Genomic DNA, 22,450 nt, shown 5'->3' on the forward strand with positions numbered 1-22,450 from the left:
ACATCTACTGCTTATTCTGTACACCAGCATCATCCAACCTGTCCTACTGTACTGCTCACCATGTTTTCTTACCATGCTCACAGTTAAAAACCGTAATTCATTTACAAAAATAACCCACCTAGCAGCAAAAATCATTGGTCTCCCTACTCCCAGTCTGTCACAGTTAAACTCTAAAGCCATCACTCGTATAGCACAGACAATAACACAGGACCACACTCACCCACTGCACCGGTACTTTACTCTACTGCCTTCAGGACGACGATACAGGACTCTCAGATGTAACAAAGCACGCTTCACGCGTCTCATACCCACAGCCATTATTAACTTGAACAATCTATAGACTACGGAACTCTAATTATCATTATGCACTTTTACAATGTCAATTACCTGCCTTTGTGTTTGTCCAATATATGTGATGTGTTTGTGTGGCATTGTATGTATGTATGGCGTTTTTCTCTGTGTGTTTTTGACTGTGAAGACAAATTTCCCCTCGGGGACAATAAAGTAACTAACTAACATCGTCCCTGACCCGACACATCATCCCTTTCCTCTTGACCCCTGACACATCATCACTGACACTGACACATCGTCCCTGACCCCTGACACATCACCCCTGACACATCACCCCTGACCCTCGACACATCATCCCTGATCCTAACACATCGTCCCTGACACATCATCTCTGACCCCTGACACATCATCCCTGACCCCTGATACATTGTCCCTGACCCCGCAGAGGCCCAACATGACCAGTAGAGGCCAAATGCGAGATGCAGAGGCCCAACATGAATCACAGAGGTCAAACACGACCCCGCAGAGGTCCAAACGTGACGAGGATAGGTCCGCAAAGGCCCAAACGTGACCTGCAAAGGCCCAAACGCGACCCGCAGAGGCCAGACGCAACCCTCAGATGCCTAAATGCAACCCGCAGAGGCTTAAATGCGACCTGCAGAGGCCCAAACGCGACCTTCAGAGGCCTAAATGTGACCCACAAAGGCCCAAACATATTTGTAATAATACAGGACAATTGTTTTTCAAATCAGTGTGTGTGTTATTGTACTCTAGCCCCTTGTGACAAGAATGTTTGTGCTTCGACAGTGAGATTTGGAGTTTGCGTTTTTATTAAAGAATATAAAGAATGGAAACACCTTTAATAACTTTAATAAAGTATGAACAAACACTGAACTCATAATGAACAAAAGGCAAGGCAAGTTTATTTGTATAGCACAATTTGTATTAAAAGTAATTCAAAGTGCTTTACAGAATAAGAAGGACAGTAAAATCACACAAATCAAAACATAAATAATCACAAATAATCATCATAAAATTAACATTAAAACGGAAGAGTGCAGAATAAAACCTTTCAGTCATATGCTCGGCTAAACAGAATTGTTTTGAGCCTGGATTTAAACATTGTCAAAATAGAGGCCTGTCTCACATCTTCAGGAAGACTGTTTTAGCTGCGTAAAACTGAAACTCTGATTCCCCATGTTTAGTGCAGTGAAGATATCTGAGCACAGGACTTACAGTGAGGCAAATAAGTATTTGAACACCCTGTGATTTTGCAAGTCCTCCCACTTAGAAATCATGGAGGGGTCTGAAATTTTCATATTGGGTGCATGTCCACTGTGAGAGACATAATCAAAATATATATATATATATGAAAACCACATTGTATGATTTTTTTAAATAATTTATTTGCATGTTACTGCTGCAAATTATTATTTGAACACCTGTCAATCAACTAGAATTCTGACCCTCAAAGACCTGTTAGTCCACCTTTAAAAAGTCCACCTCCACTCCACGTATTATCCTAAACTAGAAGCACCTGTTTGAGGTTGTTAGCTGCATAAAGACACCTGTCCACCCCATACAGTAAGACTCCAAATACTAACATGGCCAAAGAACTGTCAAATGCACAAGAAACAAAATTCTAGACCTCCACAAGGCTGGAAAGGGCTATGGGGCAATTGCCAAGCAGCTTGGTGAAAAAAGATCCACTGTTGGAGCAATTATTAGAAAATGGAAGAAGCTAAACATGACTGTCAATCTCCCTCGGACTGGGCCTCCATGCAAGATCTCACCTCGTGCGATCTCAATGATCCTAAGAAAGGTGAGGAATCAACCCAGAACTACACGGGAGGAGCTGGTCAATGACCTGAAAAGAGCTGGGACCACCGTTTCCAAGGTTACTGTTAGTAATACACTAAGACGTCATGGTTTAAAATCATGCATGGCATGGAAGGTTCCCCTGCTTAAACCAGCACATGTCTAGGCCCGTCTTAAGTTTGCCAATGACCATTTGGATGATCCAGAGGAGTCATGGGAGAAAGTCGTGTGGTCAGATGAGACCAAAATACAACTTTTTGGTCTTATTTCCACTCGCCGTGTTTGGAGGAAGAAGAATGATGAGTACCATCCAAAGAACACCATCCCTACTGTGAAGCATAGGGGCGGTAGCATCATGCTTTGGGGGTGTTTTTCTGCACATGGGACAGGACGACTGCGCTGTATTAAGGAGAGGATGACCGGGGCTATGTATTGTGAGATTTTGGGGAACAACCTCCTTCCCTCAATTAGAGCATTGCAGATGGGTCGTGGCTGGGTCTTCCAACATGACAATGACCCGAAGCACACAGCCAGGATAACCAAGGAGTGGCTTCGTAAGAAGCATATCAAGGTTCTGGAGTGGCCTAGCCAGTCTCCAGACCTAAACGCAATAGAAAATCTTTGGAGGGAGCTCAAACTCTGTGTTTCTCAGCAACGGCCCAGAAACCAGACTGATTTAGAGAAGATCTGTGTGGAGGAGTGGGCCAAAATCGCTCCTGCAGTGTGTGCAAACCTGGTGAAAAACTACAGGAAACGTTTGACCTCTATAACTGCAAACTGTAACGGCTACTCTACCAAATATTAACATTGATTTTCTCAGGTGTTCAAATACTTATTTGCAGCAGTAACATACAAAAAAAATATTTAAAACTTTAAATCATATAATGTGATTTTCAGATTTTTTTTTTAGATTATGTCTCTCACAGTGGACATACACCTAAAATGAAAATTTCAGACCCCTCCATGATTTCTAAGTGTGAGAACATGCAAAATCACAGGGTGTTCAAATACTTATTTGCCTCACTGTATGTGCTCGTACTTCCTGGTTCTAGTCAGGACCCGAGCAGCAGCATTCTGGAGAGAACTCCGCCTAAATATGCAGGGTTTGTGTGTTAAATCTGTGTGAATAAAACAAAACACAACTCCAGGTCTGTATCTGATGAGGAAACATTAGATCAGATTTCAGTCAGAGCCTTTTCAAACTTTGTGACTCATTTCACATTCTGACCCTTAAAAGGTTTTCAGAACCGTCATCTCTGTGGAAGTGTTCCTGCTTCGCCTGGAATGTTCCACAGTGTAGCATTAAACCTGTCTACCCTCTATTATTCTCTTGCAGGTGTTTTTATTGCTTAGAATCAAGGCACTTAAAAAAAAAAAAAAAAAGATTTGGCTGCCACAGACAGTTTGGATGAGTACACAGACACTGTGACGTCATACATTCAGTTCTGTGAGGACAGTATCATTCCATCATGTACCAGGGTGACTTTTAACAACGATAAACCCTGGTTCACATCCAGACTGGGATATTTAAGGAGGGTAAAGGAGATGGCTTACAGGGCCGAAGATCATGACGGCTACAGGTGTAGCAAGTATGCGTTTAGCAAAGAGGTGGAAAAGTCTAAAGCGAAGTACAATACACGTCTGGAACAGCATTTCTCCACCAACGACTCTGCTTCTGTCTGGAGAGGTCTTAGGCAAGTCACCAACTACAGGCCCAAAGCCCCTCCTGCTGCGGACAACAAACAATTAGCAGAAGAGTTAAATAGCTTTTATGTGAAGTTTGAGGTCTCACACCCCTCCCCACCTCCTTCACCTTCATGGACATTACAGTCAAACCCACCTCGGACCCCTCCTCCTCCCCACTGCCCTCACAGTTTTGGAGCAGGACGTGACTAAGTTTTTCAAGAAGCAAAACCCCCGTAAGGCCTCAGGCCCAGATGGTGTCTCTCCCTCCACCCTTAGACACTGTGCTTAGGAACTGGCTCCTGTCTTCACAGACATCTTTAACACCTCCCTCAGTCATGTCACGTCCCAGCCTGCTTCAAGCTGTCCACCATTGTCCCCGTCCCCAAGAAGCCCAGGGTCACCGGACTTAATGACTACAGACCTGTGGCGCTGAAATCTGTAGTCATGAAGTCATTTGAGGGCCTGGTCCTGCACCACCTCAAGTCCTTCACTTCCCCCCTCCTGGACCCTCTGCAGTTCACCTACAGAGCCAATTGGTCTGGAGACGACGCCATTAACCTGGCCCTTCACTTCATCCTCCAGCATCTGGACTTTTAACTCTGTGCATGCCCTTATTTGTATTTGTACTTATTCAGTGTATTTTTATGTTGCACTTTATCACCGCAGCAAGTTCCCAGTTTGTGAACTGTGTTCACAGACGATGGCAATAAAAGTCTTCTAATTCTGATTATAATTGATTGGACCTGGTAGTGTTGCCTGCTTGTCATCATGGTCATAAAAAGTTTAGGGCTATACTGTGGAATATTCTAGGTAAAATTCATGAATATAGGTGAAGAAAAAAGGTAATTCATGGAGACGAGTAGGTGTTTTTGCTGTAGCAGAAAAGTTCCAGAGTGTCCCTTTAAAGCTTTACTGTAATGACCCGAAAGCTGTATGTTTATTCACTCTGCTCATTTTCTTTCCATTTGGGCCGTTTGCAGGTGCTGGGACTTAAGTGCAGGCAATTTAAAATGGATCTACCAGGTGCCCATCCTGACGGCGGTGGTGGTGAGTCCTCTTGAGTGCCCACTGAGTGCCCACTGAGTGCTCACTGAGTGCCCACTGAGTGCCCACTGAGTGCTAAATGGCCCAATCTGCTGGGATGCATTAGCATCCTGAGCCTTTGAACCTTCTCATTTTAGCTAGTCCCCTCTGCTATTACCTGTTAGCTACCCCCTCTACTATTACCTGTCACCTAGTCCCCTCTGTTATTACCTGTCACCTAGCCTCCTCTGCTATTACCTGTCAGCTCACCTCCTCTGCTATTACCTGTTAGCTAGCCCCCACTACTATTACCTGTCAGCTGGCCCCCTTCGCTATTTTTTGTTAGCTAGCCTCCTCTAATATTACCTGTCAGCTAGCCCCCTCTCCTATTACCTGTTAGCTATCCCCCTCTGCTATTACCTGCCAGCTAGCCGCCTCTGCTATTACTTGTCAACTAATCCCCTCTGCTGTTGCATGTTTGCTAGTCTCCTCTGCTATTACGTTAGCTAGCCCCCTCTGCTGGTACCAGTTAGCTAGCTTCCTCTGCTGTTACCTGTTAGCTAGTCTCCTCTGCTATTACCTGTTGGCTAGCCCCCTCTGCTATTACCTGTTCGCTAGCCTCCTCTGCTATTACCTGTAAACTAGCCATCTTTTCTATTACCTGTCAGCTAGTCCCCTCTGCTGTTAGCTAGCCTCCTCTGCTATTACCTGTTCCCTGTCTCCTGCAGGTTAATTTCGTCCTCTTCCTCAACATTATCCGAGTGTTAGCGACGAAGCTGCGTGAGACCAACGCAGGGAGGTGCGACACGAGGCAGCAGTACAGGTGAGGGTCGCTCGAATTATTTAAACAGGCTCAGAGTTCAAGTCTGGAGTTTGATTTTTATGTATTTATTTTTTTTGATGAAAGTGACCTGTATAATGAAACTAACAAATATAAAGTCTTGAAAAAAATATATTTTTTGTCTCTCTCTCTCTCTCTCTCTCTCTCTCTCTCTCTCTCTCTCTCTATATATATATATATATATATATATATATATATATATATATATATATATATATATATATATATAATATTTATTATGGTATTACACAGCTCAGAGACATTTCAGTCTTATGAGCGAGTTCTCAACAAAGTTTAAGAAAAAATGTATCCAAACTGTGTCTCCACAGCTTTTGTGCCAGTTGGCCTCTGTCTCACGAGGATTTGATTCACAGCTCTCTGGCCCAATTTTGATAACTCCATCCAACAGTATATCAAATAGAGTGTTTATTACCAGATGGGGCTTGGTTCCACCTTGTGATGTCATCAGGTGGTAACACAGGAAATGCCACTCTGTGTTTTTAAGGCCTATATTCCATAACCATTTGTTCATTTTTAACTGTTCAAGTTGTTGCCTGTAAAATCCATTTGAATTAAGATGATCACAGCTATTATTTTAGCCCTATTTAAACTGCTTCACAATGCTACAGTGAGCTTCACAATGACAAACCTATTTGAAAACCCAAGTTAAAATCTAAGAAGCTGCTGGACCAACTCTGTAAAACAAGGAACAGTGAATGAACCTTCTGAGTGAACACTGTTCACTGGACAGTAGACGGGGTTTTAAATAGAAAACAAATCAAATTAAAGCCGCAAGCGGCGATGATGGCCCGCACCCCCCCCCCAAGCGACCGCCCAGGGCCAGCCCCTGCCCCCGCGCAGCATTCCGTCTGCCTGGCCACCCCTCGGCCACTATCCACCCCCCTTCACACCGTTTCTATAGAGCAACGTGGCAATCGCATTATAATTGCGGTCCACGGCGTTGCACCGGCAACCTCGTGCATAATAAAGGTATGGTGTATTGGACTTTTTGGTACGATTCGAGGCCTACAATTACCTCCTCGAGTTTTGTGTCCAATGGACAAATTTGTGTCTTTTACAAGTACAGTAGAGGGCGCTATAGAGACCACTGGCCATGTGCTCAATACTGTTCTCTATTCAAAGTCTTATTCTGCATCAGTGGTTAAAATTTGAACTCTTTAGGCTGATCCACATGTCCGTGAGCGGGAATCAAAGAAACAGGAAAAGAAGACGTTATTCGGGAGGGGCGTACAGACAAACAGCGTGGAAAATGTGGATATCATATGAAAACTCATGAGTCTAGATGTGGCATGTGAAATCTAAGCTCATTTGGACAAAAAACCTGGAAGTAGATACGTTTTGAAAAGGCCAACCCCAATAGGGGTCAAATTGTAGGTGGCGCCGTGAAGCAGGTGGACATGGGACATTGTTGTGATGCCAATTTTATGAAATTTTTCACCGAGCCGGTTGATCCTATACCCCCATGTGAGACTTTCCGTGCATGTTCAGGGGGTGAAAAATGCAATAGTTTGAGAGGAAAAACAAAGAACAATGTTAACATGCAGCATGGCCCTGGGCTGTGTGGCCCTGGCTCCATATGGAGGGGGTCTGTGGCTTTGCACCAGCAACCACGTGCATAATACAGGTATGGTGTAATAGACTTTTTTGCCCCTTTTGAGGCGCACAATTATCTCCCCAAGTTTCATGCCAATCGGACAAAGTTGTGTCTTTTACATGTACTATAGGGGCGCTCTAGTGTTCAGTTTTATTAGACTTAATCTGTTAATTACATTAATATCCAACTGATGCATCTGTGATTCAAATTTGAGCTGTGTAGACCAATGTATGTGCGTGTCAGACATTTTTCAATTATTATTTTTTTGTCTTTGCACCCCTGGTGGCCAACTGTGAGAAATAACTGATGTCTGTAATATAATTTTTTGATCCGTGTCATGTAGCAAATTTATTTCAGAAATTTTGTCTGAATCTGATAATGTTGACGTTTCACGTCTATGGTAGGGGGTGCTATAGTGTTCATTTTGATTAAAATTAATATTGCATTCCATTCAAGACATAATTCCACATATGTGATGTGAATATGAGCACTGTAGGTCAATGCCCATGGTCATGAGAGGACATTGAAAAAACAGGAAATGAAGGTGTTTTTCGGCGGTGTCGTATGGGCGAACAGTGTGAAATTTGTTGAAAACATGGATGTTTTATGAAAACCTATGTGTCTAGATGTGGCATGTGAAATCTGAGCTCATTTGGACAAAAACCTAGGACTAGATACGTTTCATAGACATGCAAGTCAAAGTGCCATGGGAATTTCTTTTCAATTCATTGTACCCCTGCTGGCCAACCGTGAAAAATAACCTATGGCCATAATATAATTCTTTGCTTCCTGTCATACATCCAATTTATTTCCCACATTTTGTGGATATTTTATGAAAACCTATGTGTCTAGATGTGGCATGTGAAATCTGAGCTCATTTGGACCAAAACCCTGGGACTAGATACATTTTGGAAATACGCAACGAAAAAAGTGGTGAATTTTCGATCCAATATGGCCGACTTCCTGTATGTCATAGGGCAGCAGTATGTTTGGCTTTTTTGCTTGTCTTCATGAGCTTTATCACTGTTGGGAATTGTGTTGGGGTAGGGCGAAATATGTGTGTCGGCTCCCAATTAATTTGAAAACGTTGAATTTTCTATGTGGCGCGGTCAAGCCGATGTGCATGGGACATTGTTGCAGTGCCAATTTTCTGAATTTTATCTCCCCTTTGGGGAGAAAATAAAAAATAACCACCGCCCCATGCAGCATTCCCCCTGCCCGGCCACCCTCCGGCCGCCATCCACCCCTCTTCACATCGTTTCTATAGCGCAGTGTGGCCATCGCATTATAATGGCGGTCCACGATGTTGAACCGGCAACCTCATGCATAATACAGGTATGGTGAAATGGACTTTTTGGTACGTTTTGAGGCCTTCAATTATCTCCACAAGTTTCATGCCAATCGGGCGTGTTCAGTAGGTGGCGCTAGTAGGTCACTGGCCATGTGCTTATTATGGTTCTCTATTCACAGTTTTATTCTGCATCGGTGAAAAGAATTTGAGCTTTTTGGGTTGATTCATATGTCTGTGAGCGGGACTCAAATAAACAGGAAATGAAGTCATATTTTGACGGCGTGCCACACATAAAGAATATCCACAAAATGTGGATGATTATTGACAATTAACATGTGTACATGCTGTATTTGGAGTTTGAGTTAATTTGGATGAAAAACCTAGGACTAGATAGGTTTCACATATGTGAAAGTGGTGTGATAATTTCAATCCAATGATGAAGTCATATTTTGAGGGCCTGCTACACATAAACCATAAAGAATGTCCATAAAACATGGATGATTATTGACAATCAACATGTGTACATGCTGTATGTGGAGTTTGAGGTTATTTGGATGACAAACCTAGGACTAGATAGGTTTCACGTATGTGAAAGTGGTGTGGGAGTTTCAATCCAATAATGAAGTAATTTTTGGATGGTGAGCTACACCAAAACCATAATGAATATTGCCAAAACGTGGATGATTGATGAGAGGGCGCTATAGTGTTCATTATGATTTGAATTAATAGTACATTCTATTAATGCCCTGATGTCACATGTGTGATTTGAATTTCAGCTGTGTAGACCAATGGCTGTGCGTCTAAGAAATTTTTTAAATGTATTTTTTTTGAGTCTTTGTGCCCCTGGTGGCCAAGTGTGTAAAATGACCTAACCGAATCCGATAATGTTGACGTTGCGTCTATGATAGGGGGCGCTATAGTGTTAATTTTGATTAAAATGAATGTTGCATTCCAGTCCAGACATAATTCCGCATATGTGATGTGAATGTGAGCTCCGTAGGGCAATGTCCGTGGTCGTGGGAGGACATCGAAAAAACAGGAAACAAAGGTTTCGGTGGGGGCGTACGGGCGAGCCGTGTGGAATTTGTTGAAAATGTGGATGTTTTATAAAAACCCATGTGTCTAGATGTGGCATGTGAAATCTGAGCTCATTTGGACCAAAAACCTGGGACTAGATACGTTTTGAAAACACGTTGCGAATGAAGCGAATTTTTGATCCAATATGGCCGACTTCCTGTCCGTCATAGGGCAGCACTACAATTATGTTATTTGCTTCTGTCCATGACATCTATCACTGCTGCGAATTTCGTCAAAATCTGAGTCTGGCCGGCCTGTTAATTTGAAAATCTCAAAATTTTGGTGGCGCTGTCAAGCCGGTGTGCGTGGGACATTGTTGCAATGCCAATTTTATGAAATTTTTCGCCAATCCGGTCGATTCTATACTTATATGTGGGACTTTTCATCGATGTTCAGGGGGTGAAAACTGCTATTGTTTTGGCGGAAAAATAATAATAAGAAACCCGGGAAGAACAATGCCCCTCGCCACTCCAATTAAAACTGCAAGCAGTGATAAAGACCCTTGCGACCACAGGGTACACCCCACGCCCACCATCGCCCCTCCCCCCCAAATCAGCGTCTAAATATTACTACTCCATTAATTCCAATGAGAGAATTTCTGACATTGTCACACCTGCATGGTTGGAAATAGAGGCATGTCTTCATTGGCTTTTTTGTTCAGTATGATGAGTGGAATATATGTACCAAAATTTCAATGGTCTATGACAAAGTAAATTTTTTTCATCCCAGTTAACCAAAACCCATGTATTTCTATGACAAATGTTGGATGTTGCCATGGCAACACTATTGCAAATAGAGATATGTTCTCCAATTTTCAAGTTTCTTAAATGAAAATCCAGTGTGTAAAGAATTCAAATGTTACAGGTAAAACTTTGAATAAATGGAGTTCAGCCCACAATGGCTGACTTCCTGTAGGGTTTAGGGTGGGGTCATAATATATATTTTTTACTTGTCTTGACATGTGCTATGTTTGTACCAAATTTCATTTGTCTACGATGAAAAAGGTCTCTCATTGCCATGATGCAATTTGATTTTTGAAGTGGTGCTTTTAAGTCATTTTGAAACAAAAAATTTTAGCACATGACAATTCAAAATTTTTCACCAATCTTGAATTTCAGGTCATAGTTGGATTAGTGTAGAGCATCTATTTAGTCTACAACAAAGTCCAGTACTCTGAACCCCATGCATTTCAATGACACATTTATTATATTACCACGGTAACATGGTTGCAATAGAGGCATGTTCTCATTGGCTTTTTTGTTCAGTATGTCAAGCCAGTTATCCATGGCAAGTTTCAAATGTTTATGACAAAGTAATTTTTTTGGTCCCATTCAAAAGTTCAAAGGGGCACTGTGGAACAAAACCATGTCTGACCTATGTAAACTGTATATAATTTCATTCAGATCAACATTTTAAACTAAATGTATAATAATGCCGGGAAATAGGACACAGTGTTTGAGTTACACGCAATTTAATACTTAAAAAAATTGCTTTTTTATTTGCAGGCTGGCCTCACCCACATTTAATGACGTAGAAAAAAGAGAGAAGCCTATAATCCCACATAGATCTAGTTCATTTTGACCAATTTTCAAGTTTCTTGCATGAAAATCCACGGCGTAAAAATTTCAAATGTGAGAGGTGAAATTTTGAACAATGGTTTAGGGTGGGGTCATAATATAATTTTTTACTTGTCTTGACATGTGCTATGTATGTACCAAATTTCATTTGTCTACGATGAAAAAGGTCTGTTTTTTTTTTTTTTGTTTGTTTGGGTTTTTTTTTGAGGTGGCACTATTGAGGCATTTTGAATTATACATTTTTTTGAACATCAATATAATACATTTTTCAGCAACCTTGAATTTTGGGTACAAATTGATTTTTCGTTAACGTTTCAATCCGGAAAGAATAATAATAATAATTAAAACTGCAAGCAGTGATAAAGGCCCTCGCCACCCCTTGCGACTGCAGGGTACATGCCACCGCGAAGATCCTGTGTTTCGTTCCCGCTTACATCGCCCCTCCCCCCAAAATTTGCATCTCAGTAATACTACTCCATTCATTCTAATGAGAGAATTTATGACATTGTCACGCCTGCACGGTTGGAAATAGAGGCATGACTTCATTGGCTTTGTTGTTCAGTATGACGAGTGGAATACGTGTACAAAATTGTATTGCTCAACGACAAACACAATTTTTTCATCCCAGTGAACCAAAACCCAAGTATTTCAATGAGAAATGTCAGACATTGCCATGGCAACACCTTTGCAAATAGAGGTATGTTCTCGATGGCTTTTTTGTTCAGTATGGCTATAGGAATGTCCATGCCAAAATTCAAATGTTTGTGACAAAGTAATTTTATTGAGTACCATTCAATAGTTTAAGTGGGCGCTGTGGAGCAATGTAATATTTGACATATTTAAATTACATATGATTTCGTTCAGATCAACAGTTTTAACAAAATGTATGTTAATGCCGGGAAATTGGACACTGCATGTTTGAGTTACATGCCATTTAAAAGTTCAAAAAACTTTCTACTTTTCTTTGCAAGCTGGCCACACCCACATTTTATGACCTATGACAGAATAGTCTGTAATCCCACGTGGGTATAGTTAATTTGGAGCAATTTGCAAGTTTCTTGAATGAAAATCCACGGCGTAAAAAAATTCAAATGTGAGAGTGAAAATTTTGAAAAAAATCTGCCCACAATGACCTACTTCCTGTAGGGTTTAGGGTGGGGTCATAATATAATTTTTTACTTGTCTTGATGTCTGCTATGTTTGTACCAAATATCATTTGTCTATGATAAAAAAGGCCTCTCATTGCCGTAATGTATTTTGAATTTTGAGGTGGCGCTATTGATTCATTTTGATTTTTTTTTTTGCCAAACTTGAATATTAGGTCCAATAAAATTGACTTTTCATTAACGTTCAAAGGGTCAAAAATGGCCTCAAAGCAGTAAGTATAATAATAATAATGGACACCCATTATTTTTCTACTAAACCACAACAGCTACAGTCATGTGACTTTCTCACATTGTGCCTGATCACAAATAAAGCCCTTGTGAATTTTTTCACAAGTCCACGACAAATAGATTGTCTTCTACGAATATTTGAAAATGAAATTTGTAGAGGGCGCTAGAGAGCCATTTTGTGAATATATTCAAAAAATTGCGATTTTGTTGAAAATTCACCATGACCACACCCAAAGTCATATTCAAAATGTAATTGATAAGCTATAATCACACATGGGATTAATGGGATTTGGCCAAATTTGAAGTGGCTGTAATGAAAACTCTGGGAGGAGATGTCCTGAATGTGAGGGTGTGCACTTTTGTCATTCCGGGGTTTGATCCAATATGGCTGACTTCCTGTACATTTTAGGGCGGGGCCATAATATTATAATAATTATTATAATTTAATTAATTAATATTAATTAATATTATTAATTGAATTAATATAATTCTATTTTTTGATGTGAGTTCAGATTTTTATGTTAGCTTTTTTCGAGTCGGGCTCCCATTGGCCCCATGAAAATGAAAGTTTGAGGGTGCGCTACCGAGTCGTCTGTTTTTTCTCAGGGTCTTCGGTGACAATGAGAGCTCATCGAGTTCTAATTTTTGATACCACTCACTGCCCTGTCGGGGCGTGTTTACTACTTGATTGTTGACATTTTCCATGCTCCGGATGCAATTTTAATGAGTCCCTCGCCGGGACGTTGTCTCAGGAAACCAAGGAAGAACAATGCCCCTCACTATCACTGCATGAGTTGATAGGGTTCAATGCCAGGAGTGTGTTTGGGGGACATGAGTTCGTTGCACTGCCTTTGTCAACATTGAATCAATGTTGACGCTGACATGCTAGCAAGAAGCTAGCAAATATGCATTTCCCGTGCCTATGGCATGGGTTGCTAGGATATTGAAGTCAGGGCAGGGGGCAAAGGGGCACAAGAAGTTGTGCGCGTTGTGAAAACAGACTGCAACGATCGTTGTGGAAGCAATAGGCCCCATTGCGGAAGCAATAGGCCTTACTGGCTCGGCCCTAAAAATAATAATAATAATAATAATTTTTAGCAACAACAATATATCCGATAACATTAAAATAACATATTATACGTTTTTTTAAAATCTCTCGACCTTCCCGACATCACAGTGCGGTCAATGGCGAATGATGAGCGTCGGGGTCGTCCATTGACTGCCATTGATTTCCATTCATTTTAGCAGTAATAAATATGGCCCAAGCCTGTGGCATGGGTGCATGGATAGGGCTTGATGGGGGACATGAGTGCTTCGCGCTGCCTTTGTCAACATTGAGTCAATGGCCGATGTTGACGCTGACATGCTAGCAAGAACAAACATGCATATCCCATGCTTATGGCATGGGTTGCTAGGATACTAGTGTCAGGGCAGGGGACAACGACTTCGCCGATGCGCTCATCGTTGCGGAAGCTATAGACCCTGTAAGGGTAAGCCTAATTAAAACTGTTGTTTTGCTGTCGTCATCCTAAAAAAAAAAAACTTGCTTTACAGACTCTCATAGCCAGAGAATATACTAATTAGACAGATAAGATTTACTCAAATACACACACATGCAGGATGGTCCACAGAAATGTGGGGGCCCGGGACAACAAGCCTCACCTGGGCCCCCTCTAATATAAATGAAGAGGATAAAAGTCCAATTCTACTTGAATACAATGGTACCAGACTAAACCAGGATTAAACCAGGACAAAACCAGGACTAAACCAAAACTAAACCAGGAGTAGACCAGGAGTAGACCAGGAGTAGACCAGGACAGAACCAGGACAGAACCAGGACAGAACCAGGACTACACCAGGACTAGACCAGGATTAGACCAGGATTAGACCAGGCCTAGACCAGGAGAGACCAGGATGGACAGCTGCACTTATGTCCAGGACTAAGGTGCATCCATTTGCAGATAGAGTAAAAGTCTGTGGGGCCAGAGCCCTCTCCAGACTGAGGGACAGATGGGGTCTTATCTGGGGTAGAGCAGTAATAAATATGGCCCATGCCTGTGGCATGGGTGCATGGATAGGGCTTGATGGGGGACATGAGCGCTTCGCGCTGCCTTTGTCAACATTGAGTCAATGGCCGACGTTGACGCTGACATGCTAGCAAGAACAAACATGCATATCCCATGCTTATGGCATGGGTTGCTAGGATACTAGTGTCAGGGCAGGGGGCAACGACTTTGCCGATGCACTCATCGTTGCGGAAGCTATAGACCCTGTAAGGGCTTGAGCCTAATTAAAACTGTTGTTTCGCTGTCGTCATCCTAAAAAAAAAACTTGCTTTACAGACTCTCATAATCACAGAATATACTAATTAGACAGATAAGATTTACTCAAATACACACACATGCAGGATGGTCCGCAGAAATGTGGGGGCCCGGGACAACAAGCCTCACCTGGGCCCCCTCTAATATAAATGAAGAGGATAAAATAAAACCAGGACTAAACCAGAACTAAACCAGGACTAGACCAGGAGTAGACCAGGAGTAGACCAAGACAGAGCCAGGACAGAACCAGGACTACACCAGGACTACACCAGGACTAGACCAGGATTAGACCAGGCCTAGACCAGGAGAGACCAGGATGGACAGCTGCACTTGTATCCAGGACTAAGGTGCATCCATTTGCAGATAGAGTTCAAGTCTGTGGGGCCAGAGTCCTCTCCAGACTGAGGGACAGACGGGGTCTTATCTGGGGTAGGAGTCATCCAGCCAGGATATGCGTCCACAGAATAGGGTCAGGGTATAGGAGGTGCATTGAGGGTCCAATCATCACTGGGCTGTCAGCGGCCAGACATACTACTATTGTGTCCCTGGACAAGGCACTTTGGCCACATTGCCAACTCATGTTAGCATGCAGATACAATGGGAAAGGCATCTGACAAAATAGTCAGAAAAAAGTACTTTTTTGTAACTCCTGACCACAAATCTAAAATCCAAAAGGTCTTAATTGCCGAGTGTACAGCCTCACAGTAAAACAAAAAGGTGGCTGGAGATGCTTTTAAAACTTTAATCAGCCTCTGTTTTATCCTGATGATTACTTGAGTATCTTCCAGCCGTGTCACTGTTACAACACAGACTGGGATCATCATTAAGAACACTAATACATCATTATATTTTACTGATCATTTTGCAGGAAGCTTTTGAAGTCTACGCTGGTCCTGATGCCCCTATTCGGAGTCCATTACATCGTCTTTAATGCCATGCCCTACACAGAGATCTCAGGCATACCGTGGCAGATTCAGATGCATTATGAGATGCTCTTTAACTCCTTCCAGGTAAAAAAAAAGCGGGAGAATAAGCCCGAAGCATGTTTATTAGGTCATACATGCTACATACATATTTATGTGTCCTTTTCCACATGTGAACCACAGCTTTCTGCTGGCCAGTTGTGGTCTTTGAAAATGTGGGGGAATGGAGGAATTATTTTGATTTAGCCAAACATGTAAATTATCATGTGAGTGGTTTTGTTGGAGATGTGTTAATGTTAGTGCTGTGTTTTTACAGGGATTCATGGTGGCCATTATCTACTGCTTTTGCAATGGAGAGGTAGGTGTTTTGGAAATGAGATGCAAACAGTTGAAAGCACATTCACACATTCAAACGGTTGAGCTGTTTAAACTGAGTAAAACTTAGAAGGACTATGCCACATGAGACCTTACTCTTTACTTTACTTTTGAACGAATGCTGTAGTATTTCCATTGCTGTAGTATTTCCATTGATTCAACAGGCTGAGCATTCTCTGAGGTGATGACACAATCCCGACTGAGAAATAAGGAAATACACATTTGAAGTTGCATTGGTTTAATCCAAGAAATGTTTTAATTAGGTAGAACATAAGGCTTCAGTGAACTTGAAGCAGAGGCCACAGCTCCGTCAGACTCACCAGAATGTTCTGTTTGGTCCCTGAACATAAACTAAACTAAACATTTGAGTGACCAAAGTATGTATTAATCTCAGAGGCTTCCTTTAAAGTAATGGTACCTGATTTTCACACCATGAAAAGCAAAAGACGTGAACAGCTTTTTCAGTCAGTGAAGCAAAGCAGAGTGAACTGTCAGCCTAACAGGATCAAGGCAGGAACAAACAGGAAGGAGGCAAAACCAAACAAGAAAGAGGCAGGAACAAACAGGAACAAGGCAGAAATGAGGCAGGAACAAGGAGGAACAAGCAGAAACGAGGCAGGAGCAAACAGGAACAAGGCAGGAGCAAACAGGAATGAGGCAGGAACAGACAGAAACGAGGCAAGAGCAAACTGGAACAAGGCAGGAACAGATAGGATCAAACAGAAATGAGACAGGCACAAACAGGACTAAGGTAGGCACAAGCATGAACGAGGCAGAAAAAAACAGGAACGAGGCAGGAGCAAACAGGAACAAGGCAGGAACAAAGAGGAACGAGGCAGGAGCAAACAGGAACTAGGCAGGAACAAATAGGAACGAGGCAGGAACAAACTGGAACAAGACAGGAAAAAATAGGAACAAGCAGAAACGAGGCAGGAGCAAACAGGAACGAGGCAAGAAAAAACAGGAACAAGGCAGGAACAAACTGGAACAAACAGGAATGAGGCAGGAGCAAACAGGAACGAGATAGGAAAAAACGGGAACAAGGCTAGAACAAACTAGAACTAACTGGAATGAGGCAGGAACAAACAGGAGCAGGGCAGGAACAATCTGGAACAAACAGGAATGAGACAGGGACAAAAAAGAAAAAGGCAGGAACAAACAGAAATGAGGCAGAAGAAAACAGGAGCGAGGCAGGAGCAAACAGGAGTGAGGCAGGAACAAACAGAAACGAGGCAAGAACAAACGGGAACAAACAGGAATGAGGAAAGAGCAAACAGGAACGAGGCAGGAACAAACAAGAACGATGCAGGAACAAACTGGAACAAACACGAACAAGGCAGAAGCAAAAAGCAACAAAGCAGGAAAAAACTGCAAAAAAGAGGAACAAGGCAGGAACAAACTGGAATGAGGCAGGAACAAACAGAAACGAGGCAGGGAGAAACTGGAACAAACAGGAAGGAGGCAAAAGCAAACAGGAGCGATGCAGGAACAAACAGGAACAAGGCAGGAACAAGCAGGAATGAGGCAGGAACAAACAGGAATTAGGTAGGAACAAACAGGAACGAGGCATGAGCAAACAGAAACACACAGGAATGAGGCAAGAACAAACTGGAACAAGGCAGGAACAATACAAGAATGAGACAGGTGCAAACTGGAACAAACAGGAATGAGGCAGGAACGCGGCAGGAACAAATAGTAACGCGGCAGGAAAAAACTGGAACAAACAGGAACGAGGCATTAACAAACAGGAACAAGGCAGGAATAAGCAGGCACGAGGCAGGAACAAACAGGAATGAGGCAGGAACAAACAGTAATGAGGCAGGAACAAACAGGAACGAGGCAAGACCAAACAGGAACAATGCAGGAACAAGCAGGATCGAGGCAGGAACAAACAGGAGCGAGGCAGGAGCAAGCAGGAATGAGGCAGGAACAAGCAGGAATAAGGCAGGAACAAACTGGAACAAACAGGAACAAAGCAGGAACAAACTAAGCAGGACTCAAACTAAAAGAATCAGTAGATATATTTTGCTTGTCTCACACACACAGCCACAATAATTTAAAGACGACTTATGACTCAGCTCTGTAAAGTTGTGAAATTAAGCTGCAGCATTCTTATTCATATTATCCATTTTAGTTTATCCTACAAAAATAATGACCCCAGTCCACAGAACGGAGCCAGTCTGAAGTTTAAAAGTAAAAAGGTGAGAGTAGAGCTTCATATGTCTGTTTACATCCATGATCCACATAGTGAGGATCAGGCTGAAGCTGCTGCAGATTACTGAATTTGATATGTTTAAGACTGAAACATCCTGTTGACTTAAGTCATTTCTTGTCCAGTTGACTTTTCTGTCATTCTCTCTAGACCCTGCTACACGTATAGGCACCATGGTCCTCAGCCAATCAGCAACCCACATTGCCCTTATGTCATCTTATTAACATAGGCATTTTATTTATATGTATTTTCTCCAAAATGTTAAAAACTGACTTAGGTGAATACACAATGAGCCTAACAATATTGTCTCCAAAACAGATCTTTCATTAATATCTGCTTTTGTTCTCGACGTCAGGTCCAGGCCGAGATAAAAAAGTCATGGAGCCGTCGAACACTGGCATTGGACTTCAAACGGAAAGCTCGCAGCGGCAGCAACACGTACAGTTATGGCCCCATGGTCTCCCACACCAGCGTCACCAACGTCACAGGGAGGGGCCCCCTGGCTCTGCACCTCACCACCAAACTGGGGCCCCTCCCTGTCAACGGGCACCGTAACCTCCCTGGGTACGTCAAAAATGGCTCCGTATCAGAAAACTCCTTACCTTCATCAGGACATGAGTTACATATTCCCGAAGAGGAGCAGCAACAGCAGCTACCGCAGTCTCGGCTAAATGAGCTAGAAAAGCCAGCAATTCTCGTAGAGGAAGAGCGAGAAACAGTCATGTGACCAAATGCTGTAATTCTATTGGAGGAAAATAAAACTGGAGCATTGTTGAAGACATCTCAGGGTGAAATGGACACTGCCAGCTGTTTTTGTCCCCATGAATCAAGCCGGAGCGTCGGCGTCTGATGGACTTCCAGACGTTCTCTGATACAGGGACTGTGTTATAAAAGAAATGGCCTTCTGCGAAGGAGTACACTGGCCTAGAAGGGTCAAAGCCGACTAAAAATCACAAAGAAAAACAAAACTATAACAGGTTTTCATAATCTGACTTGGCTTGGTGGGGGAGATCCTATGGTAAATATGTTTGTAGTTTTACATCAGTTGTAAAGGAAAGTTGAAAAGGAAAAGTACAAAAATACAGGAAGTAGCAGTGAACTTTAAAACAGAATCCCTCGAAGTCATCAACACCCAAAACAAGAACACCCAACACTCCATCTGATTTACACATAAAGAAGGCATTTATGTAATCATATAATTATGTAATCTGATTTACACATGAAGAAGATATTTTTGTGGCAGTTTAAGTCCCATTTCACTAAACAAAAGTGTTATATTTAGTTATTAGCTATATTTATTTGTATTAGTCTAATTATAACTATAACTTTTGCATAATTTAAACATGCTTTGGTACTTGTTTACATTATGGTTGCCAGGTAACAGTTGGAAATACGTCTATGTAGGCCTGTCATGATCCCAATGCAACTTATGGTTCAGTTTATGAAAGTTGGACAAATATTTTGTTTTGGGATCAATATTCATATTTATTATACACGTATCTATATGATTTTCAGATTTGAGGCGCAAAAGTTTGAATTCTTAACTTGTCTGACTTATTACAGACTCAGACTTACGACTGCTATTTATTTCTTGCAGCTCATGATTTTTATAATATTTAAATCTGCTCTTGGATTTTTGTGTCATTGCAGAAATGAGTTTTAATATATCAATTATCATTTGTGAACTTCAAAATGTCTTTTTATGACAGGCCTACCTCTATGTATGTCCCATCTGCTGCCAGAATCCAACCAGGAAGGCAAACTATAAACTTCACCAAAATAAAAAATAAATAGAAATCTAGGCAAGAGTTTTTTTAGTAAAATCTTTGATGAGTTCAAGTTTATTTCTATTTCATTTTTAAAATGACTTGAGCTGAATAAAGAGCTTCATATAAAAGTAAAAAAAAAAACAAACATATACAGATAAAATGACACATAGGGAAAGAACAGTTAAACACCTGTATGTCCTGTGTAGTGTTAAATGCCAGGGAGAAGAGATTATATAAGAAAAATAACCATGGCAACTTTATTTTAGTGAAATGAGTCCAGACCAGTCATAAGGTTCACCCCCGGACTTGTCTGTAATTGGTGGGTCTGACAGGAACCACTTACAAACATAATCTCACAATAACTGTTTGAATAACTGCGTCAGAGTCTGGGTGAAGCTGGTTCTTGAGGTTTGAGAGGTTAAGAGCAGAACAGGCTTCATGTTTTCACCACCTCCGTTAACCTTTGATGAACAAAAACCCATTTGTAACTTCAGTATTAAATTTTGCTATAAAACATCATTATAAAACCATAATCTGGAAATGTGCAAAACAAATCACTTTTTATTGTCGCCATAACTAAATTAAAACATTTTATAATTATGAAGCCTTTTCCTTTAGAGAATTATTAAAGCAAAGAGAACAACTATGATCACTGTCATAATGTTACACCGGAACAAAATAATTTGCCAGATATAAGAACTCTGTGATACACTGCCATTCCCTTTGTAATGTTAACAACAAATAGCATACTAACACTGCACTTACTGATTATTGGACAATCAAACCAGTGGTGGAACGTAGTAAAGTAAAAATACTAAAGTATTGTAATAAAGTACACATTTTAGGTATCTGTCTTTTAAAAAATCACCACATTTGAAGCTTTATAAAACCTCAAAATCTGTGTGAAATAGGTGGCCCTCGCCACTCACTCAAGCACACCGGCTCGACAGTGCCACCTAGAAAATTCAAAATTTTCAAATGAATTGGGAGCCGACTTGCACTTTTCACCCTAGCTCGACGAAATTCACACCAGTGATAGAGCTCATGGAGACAAGCAAAAAAGCAAAGTGCTGCCCTAGGGTGGACAGGAAGTCGGCCAAAATGAATCGAACATCCACCAATTTTTTCGCTGCATGTTTTCAAAACGTATCTAGTCCCAGGTTTTTTAGTCCAAATGAGCTCAGATTTCACATGCCACATCTAGACACATGGGGTTTCATAAAACATCTACGTTTTCTCCAAACTCCACACGGTTCGCCCATACACCGCCACCGAAAAACGCCTTAGTTTCCTGTTTTTTCGATGTCCTCTCACGATTAGGGGCACTGGTCACCAGAGCTCACATTCACATCACATATGTGTGATTGGGGCATGAATAGAATGCAATATTAATTTTAATCAAAATGAACACTATAGCGCCCCCTACCATGGGGGTGAAGTGCCAACATTATCGGATTCCTACGAAATTTGGAGAATAAATTGGGTGCAAGACGTGGACCTAAAAATAATATTGTGGGCATAGGTCATTTTTCACGCTTGGCCACCAGGGGCGCAAAGACTCCAAAAAAAAAACATTAAAAAAATTCTTACACGCACATACATTGGTCTAGACAGCTGAAATTCACATCACACATGTGATATGAGGGTATTAATAGAACATACTATTAATTTTTATCAAAATGAACACTATAGCGCCCCCTACCCCAGAGGTGAAACGCCAACATTATCCAATTCCTACGGAATTTGGGGAACCAATTGGTGGCATGAGAAGAACCATAAAATTACATTATGGCCATGGGTCATTTTCCACGGTTGGCCACCAGGGGTGCAAAGACTCCCAAAAAAAAAAAAAAAAAAAAGAGTGTATTAATAGAATGCACTAAAAACTGTTTTCAAAATGAACACTATAGTGCCCCCTACCCCAGAGGTGAAACGCCAACATTATTCAATTCCTATGAAATTTGGGCAATCAATTGGTGGCATGAGGAGAACCAAAAAATTACATTATGGCCATGGGTTATTTTCCACGGCTGGCCAACAAGGGGTGCAATGAATTGAAAAGAAATTCCCATGGCACTTTGACATTCATGTCTATGAAACGTATCTAGTCCTAGGTTTTTCATCCGAATGAGCTCAAACTCCACATGCCACAGAGGTTGTTTATCAATAATCATCCATGTCTTGGAAATATTCATTATGGTTTTGGTTTAGTTCGCTGTCAAAAGATTACATCATTA

The 22,450-nt window shown here is 41.6% G+C and overlaps 1 protein-coding gene across 1 annotated transcript in view; it reads left to right on the forward strand.

Annotated features, from left to right (window-relative positions):
* The window catches only part of pth1r (parathyroid hormone 1 receptor), a 186,753-nt gene extending 164,707 nt beyond the window's left edge, over positions 1-22,046 (forward strand). The window contains exons 10-14 of the mRNA XM_055228263.1: positions 4,776-4,842; positions 5,547-5,641; positions 15,803-15,944; positions 16,174-16,215; positions 18,800-22,046. Of these exons, the coding sequence (XP_055084238.1) occupies positions 4,776-4,842; positions 5,547-5,641; positions 15,803-15,944; positions 16,174-16,215; positions 18,800-19,171 (718 nt within the window). The 3' untranslated portion in view covers positions 19,172-22,046. The remainder of the gene's footprint in view (positions 1-4,775; positions 4,843-5,546; positions 5,642-15,802; positions 15,945-16,173; positions 16,216-18,799) is intronic.
* Positions 22,047-22,450: the final 404 nt, after the last annotated feature.

Source organism: Periophthalmus magnuspinnatus, chromosome 17, assembly GCF_009829125.3.
Source record: "Periophthalmus magnuspinnatus isolate fPerMag1 chromosome 17, fPerMag1.2.pri, whole genome shotgun sequence".
NCBI lineage: Eukaryota > Metazoa > Chordata > Actinopteri > Gobiiformes > Gobiidae > Periophthalmus > Periophthalmus magnuspinnatus.